General features: G+C 45.2%; 1 protein-coding gene across 6 annotated transcripts in view; it reads left to right on the forward strand.

Annotated features, from left to right (window-relative positions):
* LOC147106210 (fatty acyl-CoA reductase 1) overlaps positions 1 to 21,851 on the forward strand; it is a 277,164-nt gene that overhangs the window by 179,600 nt on the left and 75,713 nt on the right. For all 6 annotated transcript variants that reach the window (XR_015081386.1, XM_086009104.1, XM_086009101.1 and 3 more), the window contains one exon: positions 19,887 to 20,064. Coding sequence is in view for 5 of the 6 variants with exons in the window: in XM_086009104.1 (XP_085865230.1) it covers positions 19,887 to 20,064 (178 nt within the window). In the remaining variant the exon portion in view is untranslated. The remainder of the gene's footprint in view (positions 1 to 19,886; positions 20,065 to 21,851) is intronic.

The raw sequence follows: 21,851 nt of genomic DNA on the forward strand, positions 1-21,851 counted from the left end.
TAAGCATAGCTTATAAAAGTAAAGGGGATAGACGGGATCTGAAGAATTGGAGGCCCATCACATTATTAAATGTGGATTATAAGATCTTGGCGAGGGTTATGGCAAATCGTTTGAAGGAGGTGTTACCGCAGATAGTTTGGCCCTCTCAGTCCTATGGAGTCATAAGCCGGGACATCGCAGACTCTGTGGTCTCAATCCGAGATGCGATAGAGCTCATGGAAGAGAGTGGGAGGGAGGCTTATGTATTAAAAATAGATCAAGAGAAAGCCTTTGACAGGGGGTCTCATGAGTTTTTATTGAAGATTTTGGAAGCATTTGGTTTCATGGAAAATTTCATTCAGTGGATAAGGATTTTTTATTCAAACATATTTAGCTGTGTTAAATGTAATGGTTTTTCATCCAAGTATTTTCCGATACAGAGATCAGTGAGACAGGATTGTCCCCTGTCCCCATTGTTGTACACATTGGTAGCAGAACCATTAGGTTACATGATGCGAAAGAAACAAGGTGTAGTTGGGATTGTGGTCCCCAGTTCTGGGCTGGTGTCGGTGATACACCAATATGCAGATGACACTACCTTAACATTGAGAAATGGGGAGTCAGTGAGGAAAGCTATGGATGCAGTGGAGGAATATTGTAGAGCTTCAGGAGCCAGAGTGAATTATAGTAAGCCCCAATGCCTGGTTGCAGGGAAGGGTAGGGGGGAATGGTTGGGGGAATGTCCCTTTAAGGTGGTGGAGGTTTTGGAAGTTCTGGGGGTGCATGTGGGGTGCAAGAAAGACAGGGATGAAGTGGATCGATTAAATTGGGAACCGAAGGTTATGAAAATTAAAAAGATTTTGGGAAGATGGGAAAGAAGGTGGTTGAAAGTGTAAGGAAGAGCGACAGTGGTGTCTGCTCTCCTGCTATCTAAGCTGTGGTACTTATTGATGGTGGAGGATATTCCTGAGTGGGCGGAAAAGTCCATCCGAGAGGCTTGTGTGAGGTTTTTATGGGAAGGGAAACCAGCCTTGGTGGCTTACAATACCATCATTGGACGGAGAAATCAGGGAGGACTCAATTTCCCAGATATTGATTTGAAGAAAAAATCCTTTAGAATCAAATGGGTGAAGAGATTTCTTCAGAAGTCAAATACAAGTTTTTGGAAGAGTTGTTTTGAGCATTTTTTAAAACGAAGTGGGATAGGAGGGCAGGGGATATTGTATATGGAATACAATAATATGTTTTTGAAATCGATTAAACTTCTCCCTAGATTTTATAAGGGAGTTGTAGAGACTTGGGCCCAATTTTTAAAAAGTGTGCAGTTTATGCCCAAGGGAGCTGAGGAATTTTTAGAACAGCCCTTATTTTTGAACAGGTGGGTCAACATCGAAGGAGAGGTTTTATTTAATCAAGCTTTTCTAAAAGCTGGGATTATATCTGTGAAAGATGTATTATACGAGGTAATTCCAGGTTGGTTGCCGGAAGCGATAGTGAGGGACATGGTGTGGGAGGAGGATCAGGAGGTAGAGGGAAAAGCAATAGGAATCATGTATGAGAAGATTGTGAGGGCAATGCCACAGGATTGGATGGAAGAAATAAATGCGGAAATCTCCAAAGGAAGTAAAATGCGTCCTGCTTTTCCAAGCTTTGTACTGGAGAAAGGGGGAGAGTTGGTCCAATTTGACAACTGTACTACTCAAGATTTCTATGAGGTATTTAGAGAATGGAGATTCAAGACACCTGCTGGTCAGGAGTTTTGGCAGAGTATATACCCACAGCTGGACTTCAACAGGATTTGAAAGGGAGTGTGGGTGAATTTTAAATGTCCAGAATGGATTGAACTGGATTTCAAATTGGCTCATAACCAGATTTTTACCATGACAGTCTTGTGCAAGATTGGACGAGTGGAGGCGGCAACTTGCCCAATGTGTGGGACACGGGATGAGACTCTGTCCCATTTACTGGTGTTATGTCCGCAGTTAAATTACTTTAAGTACTATGTTCGACAGTTGTGTGAAGCTTTTTTGCTGGGTGGGGACCGAAGAGCGAGAATGGGAATCCCGTGGGACTCAATTTTGGAATGGGGATTGCAGGAGAGTCTGCCCGAGTCTAGTGAAGCGGCAATTAACTTAATGTTCAGTTTGGCTAGATTCGTGATTGTGCAAAGAAGGAATGCTCTGTTTTTTAAGGGGAGGAGAATCAATCTAAAAGAGTATTTTAAATATAAGCTAAAAGATCATTATAAGGCTCTGTGGATGTTTTATTCAGAAAGGAATTTAAGGACAGTATTTTACAACCAATTTTTAAAGTACAATCGATTAATATATGTTACAGGTGACAAATTAAACTTCAGGTTTTGATGTTAAAATATGGTGGCGGAATGGCTGTGCAGAGCGGCGGAATTGATTTGTATCATACAATGAAATGATCGATGTTGTAAATGTTCTTAATGTTCAATAAAGTATATTAATTTAAAAAAAAGTGGGTAGCACACTTGCCTCTGAGTCAGAAGGTTGTGGGTTCAAGTCCCACTCCAGGACTTGAGCACATACATCTAGGCTGACATTCCAGTGCAGTACTGAGGGAGTGCTGTACTTATTGCTATGGACTGGCTCTTGCAGAGTTTGTAGGAATACTGGGTTGCTGGAAGAGATTGCAGTACTGAGGGAGTGCTGCACTGTCGGAGGTGCCATCTTTCAGATGAGATGTTAAACCGAGACGTCTGTTCTCTCAAGTGGACGTAAAAGATCCCATGGCACTATTTCAAGGAAGAGCAGGGGAGTTATCCCCAGTGTCCTGGCCAATATTTATCCCACAGTCAACATAACAAAAAACAGATTATCTGGTCATTATCCCACATCACAACACTCCAAAAGTATTAATTGGCTGTAAAGTGCTTTGAGACGTCCGGTGGTCGTGAAAGGCACTATATAAATGCAAGTCTTTCTTTCTTGGAACCAGACCTGCAGCTTCAGAGCAGGGTGACGACAGCTCTGCCAGTGGCCCTCAAGGTGACCGTGTCCCTGAATTTTTTTCGCCAGCGGACCCTACCAGACTGGAACAGGCAACATAGCAAACATCTTGCAGTTCGCTGTCCATTGCTGCATCTGGGAGGTCAGAAGCTCTGTAAGGTAGGAGAGGGGAATTCATTTTCTTCTCTCTGAACAGAGAGAAGCAGGAGGAGCACGCACATGGCTTTGCCAGGAGATCGGGCTTCCCCATGGTGCAGTGTTCCATCGACTGCACACACGTGGCTTTGCGAGCGCCACGTCTCAATGGTGAGATATGCCTTAACCGCAAAGGGTACCACTCACTTAACGTGCAGTTTGTGTGTGACCACGCCCAGCACATCATGCTGGTGAATGCCGGATATCTTGGCAGCAGTCTGATGCGTTCATCCTGCGCCAGTCCGCTGTGCCAGCAATCTTCCAGCCACCATGTCGAACCCGAGGGTGGCTGCTTGGCGATGAGGACTATCCGCTCTGCACCTGGCCGATGACTCTCCTCCGCAACCCCACCACTTGTGGCCAAATTCATATAATGAGAGCCATGCTGCCACCAGGAACCTCACTGAGCAGACCATCAGGGTGCTGAAGCAACAATTCCCCTGCCTTGACCGCTCGGGAGGAGCCCTTCAGTACTCGCTAGAGTGGGTGTCTCAATTCGTGGTGGTCTGCTGCATCTTCTACAACTTGGCCATCATGAGGGCGCAGCCCTTGTCACCACGGGTTCCACGACCACCTCAGGAGGAGGAGGAGGAAGAAGGGAGGAGGCAGCCTGCAACTCCCCTTTCCAGACGGGCTGTCCGTGAGCGAATCATCAGAGTCCAGATCCCCGTTGCTCAACACTTCCCCACCTTACCATCCCTCTGTCACAGAACACCACAGCATCCTCTTGGCTACAATGCTGAATTGAAAGCCATAACAAAAAAAATTCCAAACTAAATTTATAAATTAATCAATGCAATATTACATAACAAAGTCAACTAATCACCCTTGTGCATTCCCTTAGTGCCTGTCTTCCATGTGTCTTTGCCTGTCTTAGTGCTCCTACGCAGTGCTACCCCAGTGGCTGCAGCATGACCGGTGGAAGGCTGCTGACATTCAGTGGGCGAGACTGCAGATGGCCTTGCAGGATGATCTCGAGCAGCTCCGGGCCTAGAAGGCTCCGCTGTAGACTGCACCACCTCTGCATGGGCGGCAGCAGTCTGGGCCGGCTGGTTGACAGGCAAGGGCACTGGCAGAATGGCAGTGGTGGGAGTACGAATGCTGTAATCCTGAGAGAGGACAGCAGGATCATGCTCCACGGAGCCCTGCTACTCCCCGGGGCAGCGCCTCAGCAATCCTAGTAATCTGTTGGAGGGTAGATTGTTGGACTGCTGTGACATCCTGCAAGCTATTTTCAACACTGGTAAACGCAGCCACAATGGCAGCAATCTGAGCCTGCATGAGAGCAGTCTGAGCTTCCACTGCAGCACTCCGATGTTGGATCGCTTACACTTGTGCTGCAATGGAAGCTGAGACATCGCCCATCAGATCCTGCATCATGTTTGGGTCCACAAGTGCTCTAATGGAGTAGCCCATCCCTTCCATCCTGGAAATCATGGGCTCCAAGCTCTGCACAAAGCCCTGTGCAAAGTTGGTGCCGTACTCCTCTATGCTCCTTGATGGTGACAACAGGCCCTCTGGCAAGCCTGCCAATGCACCAAACATTTCTCTGTGTATGCCCATCAGCTTTCTTCTCTAGGCTGCCCCATCGAAGTCCTTATTTGCGTCCTCTTCAGCAGAACTTGTGTGCGACCTCGCCCTCTGGGGAGCTGGCACCTGCGCTACTCTTTCCCCCGGCCTGGCTGCAGGCAAGGGCACTGGCAGAATTGCAGTGGTGGGAGTATGAATGCTGTAATCCTGAGAGAGGACAGCAGGATCATGCTCCACAGAGCCCGGTTACTCATCATGTGCAGATCCCCCCTCTATACTACCCTCTAAAGTACGCACAAACCAGTATCTGAGCTGGTGCCTGCAAGTGTCAGACAGAGTGACAGTGTCTCTTCTTTTCCATCACTTTGCTTTTGCTCTTCCAGGTTGGAGTTCTTATCTGAAAGGAGAAAGGCACAAGGATAGAGTTGTGGTGTGGGATGGGGGTGAAAGCAAGATGTGCATGCTTACACAATCAACAACTTGTAAATGAGAAGAGATTGCGGGATGAGGGGTAAGTGGGATGTGAGTAGGAGGATTAGGTATGAGCATACTGTCATCTTCAATGATTTCAGCCTCGCCGCTCGCCATGGCCTCGGTGACGGCCCCTCCAATAATGTCGAGCACGGTCTCCTCCAGCCAGTTCAGGATATGCAGGTTTGTCCATCCCCAGCCGGTTAGTTGCTGCTGCCTGCAGTTATGAGCCACCTTGCCCTGCAAGAGAGAGGGAAGTGTGTCAGTGAGTGTTGTGCAATGTGTTTGTGTGATGTGTCTGGAGGGCTTCCTGGCCGCCTGCGGATAAAGGACCTGTCTCCTCCTTTCCACCCCCTGAATTAAGGGCTCTATTGCTGTGTCTGAGAACCTTGGAGCCCTTTCTCTGGCTTGTTGAGCCATTATTCAGTCACACTTGCCTCCACAACTAGTTCCAGCAGCTGCTGCAGGCAGAATGCACCTTCCCTTTAAGAGGTGCAGACTACCTTTAAAAAGTGGAGACTAGCTTTAATTGGAGTTAGCCTCGCACGAACTTGGGCCCCTTGTTGAGTGTTCAGCCACTCGGCAGCGCAATCAGTGCTGGGCTGAAGCTGCAATCTTGGTAATTAGCAGGGAGCACGAAGGTCGTGTGCTGTCTGCATTCCTTTCAACGGGCACGGGCTGATCATGCATCACGATCTCTGTGCCCATTTTCGTGCTCAATCTGATTTTTAACCCTTTTATTTCCATTCCTTCCCATGTGCATTGGTGCTGAGATCAGTTGTTGCTCCATGGCTGCAGCCCCGGTTGAGATTAGTAAATCTGAACGCTGGGAAAGAATGTGGATTTCTGGGAGGAAGGGCTCTCATTCCTAAAAAGAGGCAGTAAGTTTTCTGAATTATGCTGCAGTTATACTGCACCAAGCAGAGCAGCATTTTGTATATTAAGGGTTATACTGCTCACATTCTTCACTGTGAGCAAGGCAAGGCACAGCACTGTGCATATATATTCAAATAGCTCTGCTTGTCAGTCACCGAATGCCAGTGAAATGTCTAATGATAGTAATAGGCTGATGGGATAGGCAGCGCTTCCATCATTGGACATTTGCATAATTGTAAAGTTTCAAAGGAACTCTGCTGCACACCAGTTATGCTACCAATACCAGACTGCAAAAGAGTTCTGCATACCAATGCCAAACATGCAGTATAACTGGGCAGCAGACTCCACATGTGCCTTGTCTATGGAGTGAACACATAGTGGTTTAATTAGTGAGGGTGGAGCAAAGTGTTATTAAAAGAATTGCATTTAAATTGTGGTTGACAGCTCCTCTGAACATACAGCAAATTTGAACAGTGTAGCTGGAACCACACATACCAAGTCATGGGTGTAATCCCTGATCTGCGGTAGAGGAACTGATCCTTCTTTTGCTGACAACTTTTCCCCTACCCTCCTTACTGCTTGCAATACCATGCCCAAGTGGCCATTATTCGGCCGATTGCGTGGAGGTAAGCTTGTCAGGCCTGAAGGAAACATTCCTGCTCCTCCTGGCCCACAAGCAGTGCAATAAAGGCACTTACCTCATGGATCCGGCCCTTCTCGCCTCCTTTTACCTGCCAGGTTTCCCGAGGCCCGGGAATTCTGGCCTCCATAAGTTAAAAATAAATAAGCAGTTAAAATGGAGCTCGCAGCCTCCCTAAACATTTTAATGACTGACCCACCCCCGAGAGTGGATTTCACACACGCCCCCTGACCCGCCTCTGTTAAAAACGGAAGTGCCCGGGTTAGAGGCGGGTTAGGGTCGGGTTTGAGAATTAAAACATTTTTACCTTCCCACCCGCCCCCAACCCACTCATCCTTTGGGATTAAAATTCCCCCCAAGGTGTTTGGTGCGGGCGTAGAGCACAGATTTTATTAACCTGGTCATTGTTATCTACTGATGTTTGTACAGGTGCAGCAAACAAAATTAGAACGCAGGAAATGGGAGAATTGAAAGCTCTGAATAACGATTGGGGATAGGGAGAGAATGACTAGAGTTTGGCCTGCCCTCTAAGCAGCTCTTCTGTTCCATGATGAAGACAACGCTACAATCGGAGTTCTGTATGTTATATGTGCAGGGTAACGGTAGAGATGATGCATCCGACCTCTCCAGCACAATCATTCATTTCCTGTTGGATTTGTCCTCTTTATTGTTATCAGATACATTTTGCTTCCTTCACAAATGGAGCTGAGATTAGACGTTGTCACCTTCCAAAGGAAGATGACATTCCCTCTCTTCTCCCATTAGTTACAATCTGATTGTAAAGGGAGCATTAGGGGGCATGAAATGAACTGTTTGATTTCTTTAATCATTCTCCAGGCACTTTCTTGGCAACAACTCTCCAGGCAGATTTCAGCTTGAGAAGGACAAATGGGGCATTTCAGTTTATATTTAGTTTTAAAACGTGTTGCCTGTAGGTGACAGCAATCTCTGTATCAGAAACCCAAGAAGTTTAATCTCAGTCTCGGAACTAAAAGAATGTCAGAGTTTGTGAAATTTGTCTAATCTCCGTGTTGTTTAGCCCTGCGTGGAAACACTGGAATGCTGCCAAGGCAGCGGGAAATCCGGCCTACAGGCCCTTTCTTGCTTTTGTTTGTAGGAGAGCATTATACGGCCTGTGAAGACACGGAGGAAGTGTACATGTGCTTTTTTTTTAAGAAAATTCAGCTGAAGGTATGATCCAGCTCGTCTGTCTCCTTTGCATCAACTTCTAAAACTCACCACACTTGGATGCTGGCAAAGTTCAGCATGAACAAACCATGAGAAACACAAATCCCAGGATTGCAACTTTGTGAAAAAGGCATCTTCACCACGAGACAACTGGGCCAACAGCTTGCTTACTTTGTTTCTAAAGATGATCTGCACATAATCAGAAGTTAATTTTTCAGTTGTCTAATCACAGTTTCCCACAAAACTACCTGAGCAAAACATAAAAGGGAAACAAACTGGAGGTTGGCCTTTTCATTGGTAGGCAGTCAGCCTCCTCGTTAGCCAGATTTGGTTCTGGGACCTGAGATCTCTTGTGTTGTAGTATAGAGACCTAGTTAGTGCTCTTTATCTTCCCTAACCATTCTTGAGGCTAGAAAATGGTCTCCAAATACTAAAAACATTACCATAATTTCCCTTCCGCTGTGGCTCAGTTGGTAGCACATACGCCCCTGAGTCCCACTCCAGAAACTTGAGCACATAAAGCTAGGCTGACACTCCAGTGCAGTGCTGAGGGAGTGCTGCACTGTTGGAGGTGTTGTCTTTCAGATGAGATGTTAAACTGAGGCCCCGTCTGCGCTCTCAGGTGGACGTAAAAGATTCCACGGCACTATTTCGAAGAAGAGCAGTGGAGTTATCCCCGGTGTCCTGGCCAATATTTATCCCTCAACCAACATAACAAAAACAGATTATCTGATCATTATCACATTGCTGTTTGTGGGACCTTGCTGTGTGCAAATTGGCTGCCGCGTTTCCCACATTACAACAGTGACTCCACTTCAAATAGTACTTCATTGGTTGTAAAGCGCTTTGAGACGTCCGGTGGTCGTGAAAGGCACTATATAAATGCAAGTCTTTCTTTTCTTTCTTCTCATGGGATCAGATTGAACTTTCAGCTGGTCACAGTCAAGGTGAAGCAATATCAGCATTGTAGTGGCTTGTCACAACACTGTAAATTATCTGTTATATTCAGAGCATTGACAGGAATTTTCATAGATTTGTGTGTAACTACTCTCCCTGCTTCTGGTGCTATTAATTTTCATTTTCAGTTTCAACTCTGTTCTATTTTATTTATCACAGCCTTTATGAAAATTTTTTGGCAACCATTTTTAGGGGCAAAAAAAGCTGTGCATCATTTTTAATATGGTGACAAAAGTCGAGTTTCACAGTATGTTTTTAATCATTTCATCACCTGCCTCCAAGCAAATGAGAAAAGTTTCTCCAAACATTTTTTGAGGAAGGTATTGCCTAGCATGGCTGATGTAATGCTGAACAGATATAAGTGAACTTTGAAGTAAGCATATATATCATGATGAAGTGTGGGAGGGGAGCTACCACTCCAACAGCAATAGCACTTGAAGCAGTTGAAGTAACTTCCTTTTTTAAACTACAGTGACATTGGCAACAAGTGCTATGGTCCCGATCTTGACTGGGACAGGTTTTGTGAGCAGGGGGGGATGTTTTGACTTCACAGCATGCGATCCTAGGGGTGAATCTGATTTTTGTGGTGGGGGGGGGGGGAGAGGGGAAGCAGGTAAGCCTGGTGGGCTGGGAGGAAGCACTCTTGCTCCTTCTAGCCCACAAGGAGTGCTGTAAAGGCACTTAATCTTCCATGAAGCAGTCCTCGTCTCCTTTTAGCTGCTGGGTTAAACCTGGAAGATAGGTTAAATCTGAGGCACGCAGCCTCATTATAATATTTAAATGACCAACCCTCCTCCTGAAAGTGGGTTGGTTGCCCACCTCCGTTAAAACTGGAAGTAGGCGGGTTGCATTTAAATTTTCACATCTCGCCCGACCCAAACCTACTCATTTTTGGGGGTTAAAATTCCCTCGTGTAAATCTGAAATATAAACAGACAATGCTGGAAATGCACAGCAGGTCCATCAGTGTCTGGAGAAAAAAAAAATCAACTTTCAGATGTGACCAATATTCCCTTTATTTATTTTTTTCGGTGCGTGGCCACTTTAAGGGGCTGTGCGGCCCAGTCAAAATACCGCGCATACACGGTTTTTCCCATTTAAAAGCCGGTGAGCCGGCTGCATGAGAGCTCCAGAGCGCTGTGCGGCCGCGCAGCTTAAAGGAAACATTGGATGCGATCGTAGCCAACTCTTTGAGGTCACATTCAAAATGTTAATTTATATTTCTCCTGCTGATTGACCTGCTGTGGGTTTTAGCATTTTCTAGTTTTATCTACATCATCTGTACTTGATTGTGCAACCAGGATATGCAGTTTTTGTATCAAGTATGGCGCATTTCTGAAATGTCACTCGGTTTGATAACCAACACCAATTGTTTTGTCAGTTATTTTCATGCAAGCATACCTTTTGCTCTACAAATCGCTGTATTGGCTCATGGCCTGTTTTGACATGTGCATTAGGATTTCCTGGGGAGTACAGAAATTGAAATACATTTGTTAAATGGTGGACAAGCATTACTTTTCTCAGAAATTTGATAACGGATTTGACAGTCGTATCACGGTTTACACAAAACTCTGCAGATTAAGGCATCTCTAAAGGCAGCTGAGGTTAATTGGTTATACAAGAATAAAGGTGCTTTAAACTGACTGACTTCATTTGACACCAACATGGCCAGACTTGTCCACTGGCCACAGTAGTTTGGTGCCTGTGTCTGGGCTTGAGTTGCAGTTACCACACCTGGAGTGATGAGGTATGGGCTGTTGATGCAGACAGGTGAGGAGGCCATTCGAAAAAAACAGTGCTTCAAGACAGTAAATTCAGATTTGTGCCAGTCTCTTTCAAATATGTTGCAACATGCATTTGCAGATTACATCAAAAACATAGTTAAACTTTTTCTATTTAATATATAAAATATCTTGTTTTTCCCAGAAGACTAAATCAGCTGCTCATCCAAGAATTTTTAACTCTTAACAGTTTCAGACATAAGACCTTCAGTCCATCTAGCCAACTTATCCACAGTATTCCCTTGGTGCATGTCTAATAACCCTGAATTCCATTTGTTGGCAACAACCTGTCTAGTTACTTCTTGGAACTCATTGGCCTGGAATTTCCAGTCAGCGCCGACCTCGAAGAAAGCTACTCACAAAGATCTAGTGATCTCTCTGGCGTGAATTTCACCTCTCCCGACTTTTGTTTAAATTTGGCGCCACATCAAGCGAATTTCCAGTGTCCAACAACAGTGATGTCATCAAGCTTGCTGAGCAGCCAATCACATTGAAGAATTCTCACAGGCAGCAAACCAGGAAGTAAAATGCACAGATCTAATTTACTTTTTATAACTTGTACAGAAAGCGAAATAAAGTTTGGGACATACACATAGGATTAAGGTAGAAGCTGAAATATCATAAACAACCTTTAAAAATATATATTATTTTAAAAACCATTTAATTCTTAATTATATTAATGGAAACATTTGACATTTCACAAATATAAAATTAGTTTTTCAGGGCCAGAATGGTTGTTCAGCAGTCAATACGCCGTTAAAAACTTAGGGCGCGATCTTGCCAGCCCTGGGGAAGTGGGTATGGAGGTGGGACTGCCGGGAAATGGCAGAATTTGGGGGTGGGTGCCCAACCTGCCTCCATGCCATCTTGCCAGGAGGCAGGTAGCCGTCCCGCGCCGGGTCCCGTCTCCTTGGAGGCGGGAAGGGATTAAAGCCTATTAACTGCCTGTTAACACAGGTAGTTAACAGGCAGAAAATAGGATTATCCCCTTTTTGCCCTCACAAGTGCAGGCTTCCCGAAGGTTCCGAAACCCTCCAGGTCAGCGAGGCGAGTAGTGGGTCTGCGGGGGTCGGGGGGTGCAAATGTGTGCTGTGAAGGTAAGTGATGGGTGCAAGTGTGGAAAGGTGAGTATCTGAGGTAAGTGCAAAGTGTTAGTAAAAGAGTACTTAACTTTGTTTCTTCCTGCAGGCTTCAGTCGGTGTGTATGCGGAGAGTCTCGGACCTCCACATTGGAGATGACAGATGGCCGTTGCATTCTCCAATGCAACAACCATCTAATTTCTGCAAAAGAAAGAAATTTGATGAGGTCTTGAACTCAAGACCTCATCAAACTACAGAGAATGTCAGTGTTTGACAGCTTCACAGAGCTGTCAAAATTCATCTGTCAAAAATTTTTGACAGATGAAACGTCATATGTTGACATTCTCTGCAATCGGCTTTCCCTTAATTGGCCTGCTAAGCCCGCTGCGGCACGTTGTGCCACGATATTCACTCGCAGCACCCCAAGAGGGATGTGGGGCGCCTCCAGTAGCGCCGCGCTTCCCTTTGGGGCGCAACCACTCAATTTCCGGTGTGGGGGCGCGAATGTTACCGGGGCGCTACTTTTAGCACCCTGGCGAGGCTGGCGCCCCAAACGGGGCTATACTCAATTTCTCCCCCCTTGTGTTTAAATTGTGTACACAGTAGAAAAGCTTACTTGGATCCAATTTGTCCAAACCTTTCATAATTTTAAACACTTTTATCATATTCCCTCTCAGTCCTCTTTTCAACAGTGAGAAGACCCAGGGTAGTCAGTCTTTTCTCATATGCCATTCCCTTCTGGGATCAAACCACGTAGCCCTTCTCTGTACCCCCTGAATCACTGAATATTCTTTTTGAAATAGGGAGACCAAAACTGCATGCAGAACTCCAGAAGTGTACTGTAACTATGACAGAGGATATATTTTAGGCAAATATTACAGTTGCCATTAAATTAAACTTTCCTCCCATTGTTCAGAGCTTATATAAATATAAATAAAAATATAAACAATATTTGTGACAGATGATCACTTTACCAAATTTCACCCATGTAATTGAATTGTTATGACGGTCACTTCAAGAATGTAATTCTCCAACTTTTTAGATGGGATGAGAAAAGAGAATAGATTAGCATCATGTTACACGAGTTAGGTTATTCAGTGGTATAAATCATCCTGTAAATAGGCTTTTCTAAAAAATTATTAAACAGAGCAACTGAGATTTTCAGATTCAAAAGCGTTTGTCTGTAGTTAAAAACAAATGGTGTGCAGGCAGCTTCTAACACAGAAAAGCTGCTTATCGGATCTTCTGAACCATTGCCCAGAAGTGAGAGAAACGTCAAATGAGGTCAATTACGAAATGCAAGAGGAATGAGATGCAGAACCACGCCAAGATCTGTGTGACGCCCATGAAATGAGGCTGAGTTGGAAAGTCTCCATTACAGAGACTTTAAAACAAAGCAGTATGCAGTAATGAATCTGTTAAGTTTTCGCTTGAATGTACTTGTTACTCGAATTCATTTCTCTTGGCATTTTTGTCTCTATGTTTTTGTTAGGGTACAATTTTACTGGTTTGAGTCTTGATTACAGTGATGTGCAGTCAGCAAACTTAAATTATACTGCCAGCTCCATGTCCCTCTTTAGTTAAGGAAAACAAATTTCTGATATACAGAGCTGTGCTAACCAGCATTCAAACTCTGATCTGGTCCAACCACCTATCTAGGAACGTTTAAAAGTTTTTTGTTAACAGTTTACTTCATGGCAGTTGTGGTTACACTGCAACTGTTATGAGCTTAATTGATGTGAGACTACATCCTTATGTTCCAGCAACCTTGAAGATGCTACAGCACACATTTTGTACTGATGTGAAGCTGAAACCATTTATCAATGCAAAGTGTAACTATAAGTTGATTATAAAAGTATTTTCCTTTTCTTAATCTTTTAACATATTTCAGTTTTTGAGATCGATTTCAAACATCTCAGTAGGAGTGGCATTGAAGGTTTTGCACTTACTTCTGAAAGAGAAGTTAAATAGACCACAAACATTGCATTCTTTAGAAGGAAGTAATGCTTTGTGGCTTGCGTTTCTTTTCATTTCCCTTATCGTGGGGATGTAATCAGCAGACAGCACAGTCCTCAACCTTCCCCAACTCTATTTCTGAGAAACAACTCTTTATCTTGGTTCTTAGCTTTAATTTTGAAGTAACCAACATTATTTACGCTACTGTTATCTCAGATGCTGTAGAATAAAAAGCAGATAATATATATAATTCTGATGCTAAAGCAAAATACTGCGGATGATGGAAATCTGAAATAAAAACAGAAAATGCTGGAACTACTCGCAGGTCAGGCAGCGTCTGTAGAGAGAGAAACAGAGTTAATGTTTCAGGTCAATGACCCTTCGTCAGAACGTTCTGAAGAAGGGTCATCGACCTGAAACGTTAACTCTGTTTCTCTCTCCACAGATCCTGCCTGACCTGCTGAGTATTTCCAGCATTTTCTGTTTTTTATTTTATATAATTCTGGAGTCATTAATGTGCCTGTCCCTTTCGAATGCGCTTGGGAAAATCCTTCAAAATATACCAGCTCTTTTCATTTGGTCTCTCTTTTCCAAGTCGATACCATACAATAATTGTTTTTTAAATAAATACCAACCCTGCCCCCCATTGAGAAATGAGAGCTGAATCTAAAAGTGCTGGTGTGTGCCGAAGGATTTCCTGAGAGCATTTGAATCCAGATCTATACTTATTATTGCTATAAATAAGGGCATCATAAATCCTCTGCAATGTTGCTCTAAAATCTATGGAAATTATGAGCTACAGAGATGTTGGGGGGTCACATGAAGCACATATACTTTTACTGCAGGCAACATTACTCATAAGCCTAGAAATTGCTATTGGTACAATATTCAATGGCTGGCTGATTACTAAACTTTTTGTTTAAAGAGTAGTGAAACCTACTGGTTTACATGTATCTTTGCCGTTTTCAAACTGTTGGCTAAAATGTGGGCTGTATTTCCCACACAGTGGACCAGCTAATGGAAAAGGAGAAACACTAATCCTATTAATCAGGTTTGAACTGCTTTGAGAAGGAAAAGAAGGATGATTATTTGCCAAATTGTGGCAGAATTGGACATTAGAGTGAAGAGGCCAGGTAAAGCACAGGTAGTTAGTGGGAGAAGAGACATGATTTATGTTTCTGACCCATTCCCCTCCCTAGAGATGCCTTGTACGCCAGGCATGGGAGGAGGATGCAAAGAGCACTTTGACACCTGTCAACCACCACAGTTCTGGAAATGGCTAACTCACATTCAGAGCCCTTGTACTATACAACCTAAAAAGTCTGGGGTCACAGAATCCAAGAAGGTTGTCAAGAAAACCTGGTAGCCAGCAAGCACACTTCTTTCACACTTACAAGGAGTAGTAAGTTAAATATCAAACCGCTTAAACAAAGCACAAGCACCAAAGATAGCATGGTGCCAACTTAATAAATGCACTCCACGGGACTTGAACAATGTACTGAGTATTTATTTATTTATTAGTTACAATGGGGTAGATTTTGCCCCTAGATGGTTTTTGGGTAGCTGGCCGGTAGGGCACCCCAGTCAGCTGCCTGATTGTCCCAACAGGAGGCCTGGTCCAATTTCAGGGCCGGGCCTCATTAGTATAGGGCTGGCAAACTGTAGACAGAAAGCAAACGCCCCGAGCAAGCCTGCCAGCTCCAGGCCACCACAATACCAGGCGTCCCAGCCAGAAGAAGATACTTTGGGGTGGGGCAGCAGCCTAGGTTGTTCTTGTGGAGCACTCCTGCTTCTCCCAGCCCCACAAAAAAAAAATTGCCTGCTGAGCTCCTTTATTGGGCAGAGTGTGTGCAGCACGCACTCCGCCCAGCACTATCCTAAAATGGCAGTCGGAGTCCTATGTGTGTCATATGTTCCCAGTCTGCATATTAAAGGCCTGCCACCTGACTCAGTTGGGCATTCTGGTCATCCAGTGGTAGGCGCCAGGGAAGATAGAGACGGCCACACCGTCAGCAGGAACAGCGCAGTAAGTCATCCCTCACCATTTCTGAAGCGCCACCACCCTGTTTCTGCCGGGCAGGGGGCCGCAAAACCAGCCCAATATAGCAAGAATGCATATGGTAATAGAAGGTTTTTGAGTAACTGAATATGACAGTATAGCACAAGGTGGTGTGGCCACAGTTTCTTGGCTAATGTGGTTTCCCCTTATGAAATGTTGTATCTAGATTTAATCCCTCAAAAACCAGTCTCCTCTGCTATGCTGCTGCGACTACTGCCAATGCTTTATTTGTCTTTTCACCTTCTTACTCTGCAAAGGATGTCATCCTAGACAACACGTTGCAAACTGAGGTCTCCTGTCAGGTTGAAATTAGGGAGCATTTAGCATTTGAGAATTATTTTGGAAACCTGGTTGGGGATTGTCCTGTATAGCTGACCCCGATCAATCCAGACATATGAAGCACTGTTTCAAAATACCAATGGTAAGGTTGATAATTCTGAGCTACTTTGTACTTATACTTTGCTTCTGTCCATGGCAAATACATGTGTATCAGGAGCTGTAGCTGCATAGGATAGCCTTGGTCTCCCTGGAGCAATCCTTCTACTTTTTTAAATAATTAACTGCCTTTAAATGAAAACATCTTGGGGCCTTCTGAGGGAGCAGATGCTGACCTGCATGATTCAGTGTTGGTGGTCACATACTGGGCTGATTTTCATCTCGCCCCTTCCCTGTTTACTCCTGTAAAGGGAGTGCTAGCAGAACGAAAATTGAAAAAGAAACACCAACCTAGCACTGGAAGACAGTCCATTCCGATTTTCAGGCAGAGCTTGATTTAGGAAGCCAGCGCTCCTGCCAGAAACAAGTGGGGTTCTATTAAATATATGCAAATAGGGCCAACTAACATTGTCAGGACCCCCAAAGCCATTTTAGTCTCAGCCTTCAGTACTTCCTCAAGCCACCCACAAACCATGTTTGGTGCAGGTCGGGAAGCAGCTATTTTCAGTGGGATTTAAAGGGATCCTTGGCTGCAGTCAGGGAAAGCTGGAAGCAGATCTTGCACTCATTTTCTCTGTAGGCTATTGTGTATTTTCAGCCATAAAGCATTCCATTATTTCATCTCCTTGTTGCCGTGGGAGCTCCAAAAATTCCATGCTACTGGAAACTACTACTCCATTCCACTCCCGGCACTTCCACCTCTCCCCTTTAAAGCTACAGGCCCATGACAATCAGTTGCTCTGCCAGATTTCCTGCCCTCCCAAATGGCAAGCTGCATTTAAGAGGCGCAATTAGCGCTAGCAGCTCACTTCTTGTATTTAAATGATGCCCGCCCTCTAAAATCGATTGGGCCTCCCACTGACATCATCGCCGCCCACCACTTGCCTGATATGCGCCAGAACGGAAAGTTTCCCCCACATTGAGATTAAAAAATCTCTTCTGGGTTGTGTTGGGCACAAGGTTCCCAATGGTAACATGGGTGCAGTTGATAACAGAACGCGATTTCCCTCTCATGTTGTCATGGTTGCCTGATCTGCTGAATCGTACATGCGTGACCTCTTTGATACACTTATGGACAACAAACTGAATGATATTGAAGATATCCCCAGTGCTAATCTAGAACGGTCCTACTGCATAAATATTATGGGCAACACTGACTTTGACGGCCACTGGCAGTACTGTACGATGGTTACATTTCGTCTGAAGGTTTTCCTGAAGGAAATGGCATTTTACTGATGGTAAAGTTACTGATTCGAAATATTCCCAAATGGGGTGCTCACTTTTTAAAGTGTGACCGTTGTAATTACTTTAAGCTATCAAATCTTGAAGTCAAACACTTGTATAGAAGATTGGAGTTTTTGAAATAGGCTAGATAAAATCAATTTTCATGAACTACATACCTAATGATCAACTGGAGTAAAAATAATTTAACTCTGGTCCAATAAATAATTTCAATATGGCTACCCTGGTTACCAGAGTATCTCACAAATTTACTGGGGCACCACACTACCAGTAACAGGTACATTTAAGAGGAACTGCCTAGGGTTTCAATAGAGCTGCACTTTACTATGATAGAAAGTTGAACTTTTAATTGATTGTATGATTTTTAAGAAAACAAGATGTGTATGACAGCTGGAAGAATAATTGACTACTGAATGAGACTTTTATATATGTATTTATGTAATTTATTTATTGCGGCGCTATGTGCTGCGGTACTGCAGGCCTTCCCTTCATAAAGGGGAGGGGCCTGGTGCAGCGCATCCCGGCGCCCAGCTGGGCCACCAGGGATCGGGAGTGCCGGCAAACAATCCCGGCACTCAAGAGGAGTGCTGGGCTCATGGAGAGCAGCCGGCACCCCATGGGGGTCTTCACGGGGGCCGGGGACGGCAACGGGGGCAGGTGCTGGCAGGCGGCCAGCAACAAAAATGGCCGCCCGCCACCTCCCCTGTAACTAGCGCCGTCCCGGCCGTAGGTAGGCCCCCCTGACCCCATTGGACATAGTATCTGGCGGTAAGTCAGGGGGCGCCACCGAAGATCGCGGCCGGGGCACGAGCGGGGCGCTGTGCGCGGCGATGACGTCATCGGCGGTGGCGCGAGGCGCTAACGGGTACCGCCCCCGCTAACCTCCCGCTGAATTTCGCGGGAGGTGCTGGTGGCGCCGCGCCCGGGCACTAGTTGCTTTGCGCCTCTTAGGGCGCTAATGGGAGACGCAAAGCAACCGAATTTTCCCCCCGCCCCAAGACATTATTTAATTGCCATCCTCCCACCTCTCAGAAAAGAGCTGTCAGGACAATTACTCTTTTATTATGTTAATGAACCACTGAAGAAGAAAACTTATAACCTGCATTTCCAATGTCTGTTCCAATATTTATTCTGTAAAAGAGTGGGGAAGATGACGAATGAACATACCAGTCATTTCTATATTTACAGCAAAAGTTTGGAGGATCTGCCACTTCATTGCCAGTCTTTGAATAGTTAATATATTGGAATATAACAGTAGCTATTACAGCAGTAGAAAGTGTAAAAGCTGAAATGATGAATTATCTTTTTGATTTAAACATTAAGGCCTAGAAATTCGGTGGGCTGCGCCACCAGTTAGCGCCTAAACAGGGCACTCAGTGGCTTTAGCGCCACTGGCCACGCCTCCCGCGATATTTAGCTGGGGCGCTAATGGCGATGTTAGCCTGTTGCGCTGCGCCGTCACCGATGACGCCATCGGTGTGCGCACCGCTACCGCCCCGATCTCGATATTCGGTAGCGCCTGCCTCTGTAGCGCCGTTCGCAAATCGCACCCGGTTCACGGGGCCTTCCTGTGGCGGCAGTGGCGCAAATTAAGGTGGAGGTGCGGGGCGGCCGTTTTTTTCGGCGGCCGCCTGCCAGCACCTCCGTCCCCGGCCTCCTGATCTCCCCCCGCGGCAGTGCCGGCTGTTTTCCGAGAGCCCGGCACTTCTCCTCGGTGCCAGGCTCTTTTGCCGGCACTCGTGATCTCCGATCGCGCTGGTGCAAGCCCCTCCCCCTTAAGAATGGGAGGAAGGCCTGCAGTACCGCAGCGCGCCGTGCCGCAGCATGTGGCGCTGCGATATTCAGTTTCAGCGCCCTAAGAGGGACGCAGAGCGCCTCGAACCTCGCCCCGTGTCCCTCTTGGGGCGTTCAAGCTGAATTTCCGGCGGTCGCAACTGCTCCGATTGCTGCGCTAATTCCGGTGCCCAGGCGAGCTTGGCGCCCTGTTTGCGGCCCCACCGAATTTCTCCCCCTAAGACTTTTGCCAGATTAAACCTTTTAAGGAGATTTTTATTTGCAGGTGAACCGAGCATATGAGGGCAGAAATCCTTGTTTGTGTGTTAAGGCCAGGAAGCTTGCTGGGGAAGTAGCCCATTCAAACCCAGCTTCAGTGTAAAGCATTAAGGCAGTTGGTAAGGTGCAGATCACATAGTGGGAGATTATTGAAGTTAAGTTTGGGCTTTGGTTTGTGCGATGATGGTGGAACATTTGAACCAGCTCAGTATGAGAAATCCACAGTGTGTTACACACTACATTTTTTGCTCTTACCTTTGCGAGTGCCATCACCATCACCAATAGAGAAAAATATCAGGAAGTGCCTTGTTCGGTATGATCACCTGTCCTTTACCTCTTCTCTCATACTCAGTTAGCCAGTTGTCTGTGGTGGCTGGCCATATTAATGAGTCCTGTTGTCTTATATAATTAAACTTTCCATGGCAGTTTCTCATGATGATTTCTTTAATGGGTCTCTTGTTTTTTTTCCAGCTGGATGGATGAAAGTATGATCCAAGATATCACCCCCAAACTGATAGGAGACCGGCCAAACACATACACCTACACAAAAGCACTTGCTGAGTATGTGGTCCAGCAAGAGAGTGGGGATTTGAATATTGCCATTATCAGGCCTTCTATTGTTGGAGCAAGCTGGCAGGAACCGTTCCCAGTAAGTCATTTTTTTTTAATGCAATGCACTGTACATTATCATCCTGTTGCTGCTCTTTTATCTCTATGTGGCTCAGTACAAATGCTGTTCATACTCTTAGTTGTTGATGTACTGGATGGACACAAGAGGAGGGGACCATTCAGTTGGGTGGAAGTAAAAGGAGAGGCACATTAAAGTCAGTGAGAGTAATGCTTCTGCTGTACTCAGAATTCATTCTTAACCAGTCTCTGCTATCATATCTAGAGAAGCAGATTTACTGACACGGAGGCCATTTTTTCACTAGAGGTGAGACATGGGTCATCTATCAAATTGCCAGCGGCTTATTTGTGCAGGTTGTGAGATAGGTGATAAAAGAGCATCTCTGAATATGGGAGCACTATTCAAGTCTTGGGTGGACTTGTGCATTATAGGGAGTTAAGAATTGTTGAGGAGAACACAAATGTTTGGCATGAAAGAGGAAAGCAGGCCCTTTGGAGGTGCCTTTGTCAATGGAGGCAATGTGGGAGTTAGCTGACTCTAACCTGATGTCCCTCTTCAAGGTGATACTTGGTCAGATCTTACAGTTACTTGGCTGTGATCACATTGTGGGTTGCATTGCAATCAAACTGGAACTTATCTGGTTTGTTCATATCCATAGTGGCATAAAGATGGTTAGAATTAGTGGCTGTAACTAGTAGAATCCACCTCCTCTGCCTCTGACAACAGGGTTACTAGCTTGCTGTTCCCTAGGTCGCACTTGCAGTATTATAGTATGAAAATTAGCCATCTGGTTTTTGGTTTAACATTGTGAACCAAACTGATTATATTTTTTTGTAGTTCCTGTATGCAAGCATTTTTTCATTTCTTGCTTCGGCCAAGAGTACTTACAAAGTTGTACTGGTGACTCCTGCTACAAAACTGGCTTCTTAGGCAGTGGTCTCACCCTCTGCTTTATATTGTGAACTGCACTCGAGTCTCTATGGCTATAATACAGGAATGACTAATCATCATCTTGTGTGCCGTATGTAGTTCTTGTGTACTTGATGTCCAGCTCTTTGTTCATCCATACTTGCCCATGCTTTTAATCTCATGCTAGCAGAGAGGCAAACAGGAAGCAACAAGGCCACTATTGGCACAGGGACAAATTTTGAGCACACAACCGGATGCTGAAGCAGAAGTCATGCCAGATGGAGTGGATAAACCATTGCTGATTCACCTTAAGATCTTCGTGATGAACAGTGTCAGACCCAGTACCACCGCCCTACCCAGTTCCTAGTTTTCAATTAAATGGTGGCGTGTCGTGAACCTAGCAGATCATGCCTGGGCTGCAAAGCACAGAAAATAATTGAGCACAGATTTTGATTGAGAACAAGTAATAAGAAATAGGAGCAGGAGTAGGACATTCAGCCCCTCGAGCCTGCCCTGCCATTCAATAAGATCATGGGTGATCTGATCTTGGCCTCAACGCCAGTTTCCCACCCGCTCCCCATAACCCTTGACTCCCCTGTAGCTCAAATATTTGTCTATCTCCGCCTTGAATATATTCAATGACTCCGCCTCCACAGCTCTCTCGGGTAGAGAATTTCAAAGATTCACGACCCTCAGAAAAGAAATTCCTCCTCATCTCCATGTTAAATGGGTGACCCCTTATACTGAAACTATGACCCCTAGTTCTAGATTCCCCCACGAGGGGAAACATCCTCTCAGCATCTACCCTGTCAAGCACCCTCAGAATCTTATATGTTTCAACAAGATCACCTCTCATTCTTCTAAATGCAATGAGTATAGGCCCAACCTGCTCAACCTTT

The sequence above is a fragment of the Somniosus microcephalus genome, chromosome 16, assembly GCF_052327205.1.
Source record: "Somniosus microcephalus isolate GS21.2 chromosome 16, FLI_Smic_1.0, whole genome shotgun sequence".
Classification (NCBI taxonomy): domain Eukaryota; kingdom Metazoa; phylum Chordata; class Chondrichthyes; order Squaliformes; family Somniosidae; genus Somniosus; species Somniosus microcephalus.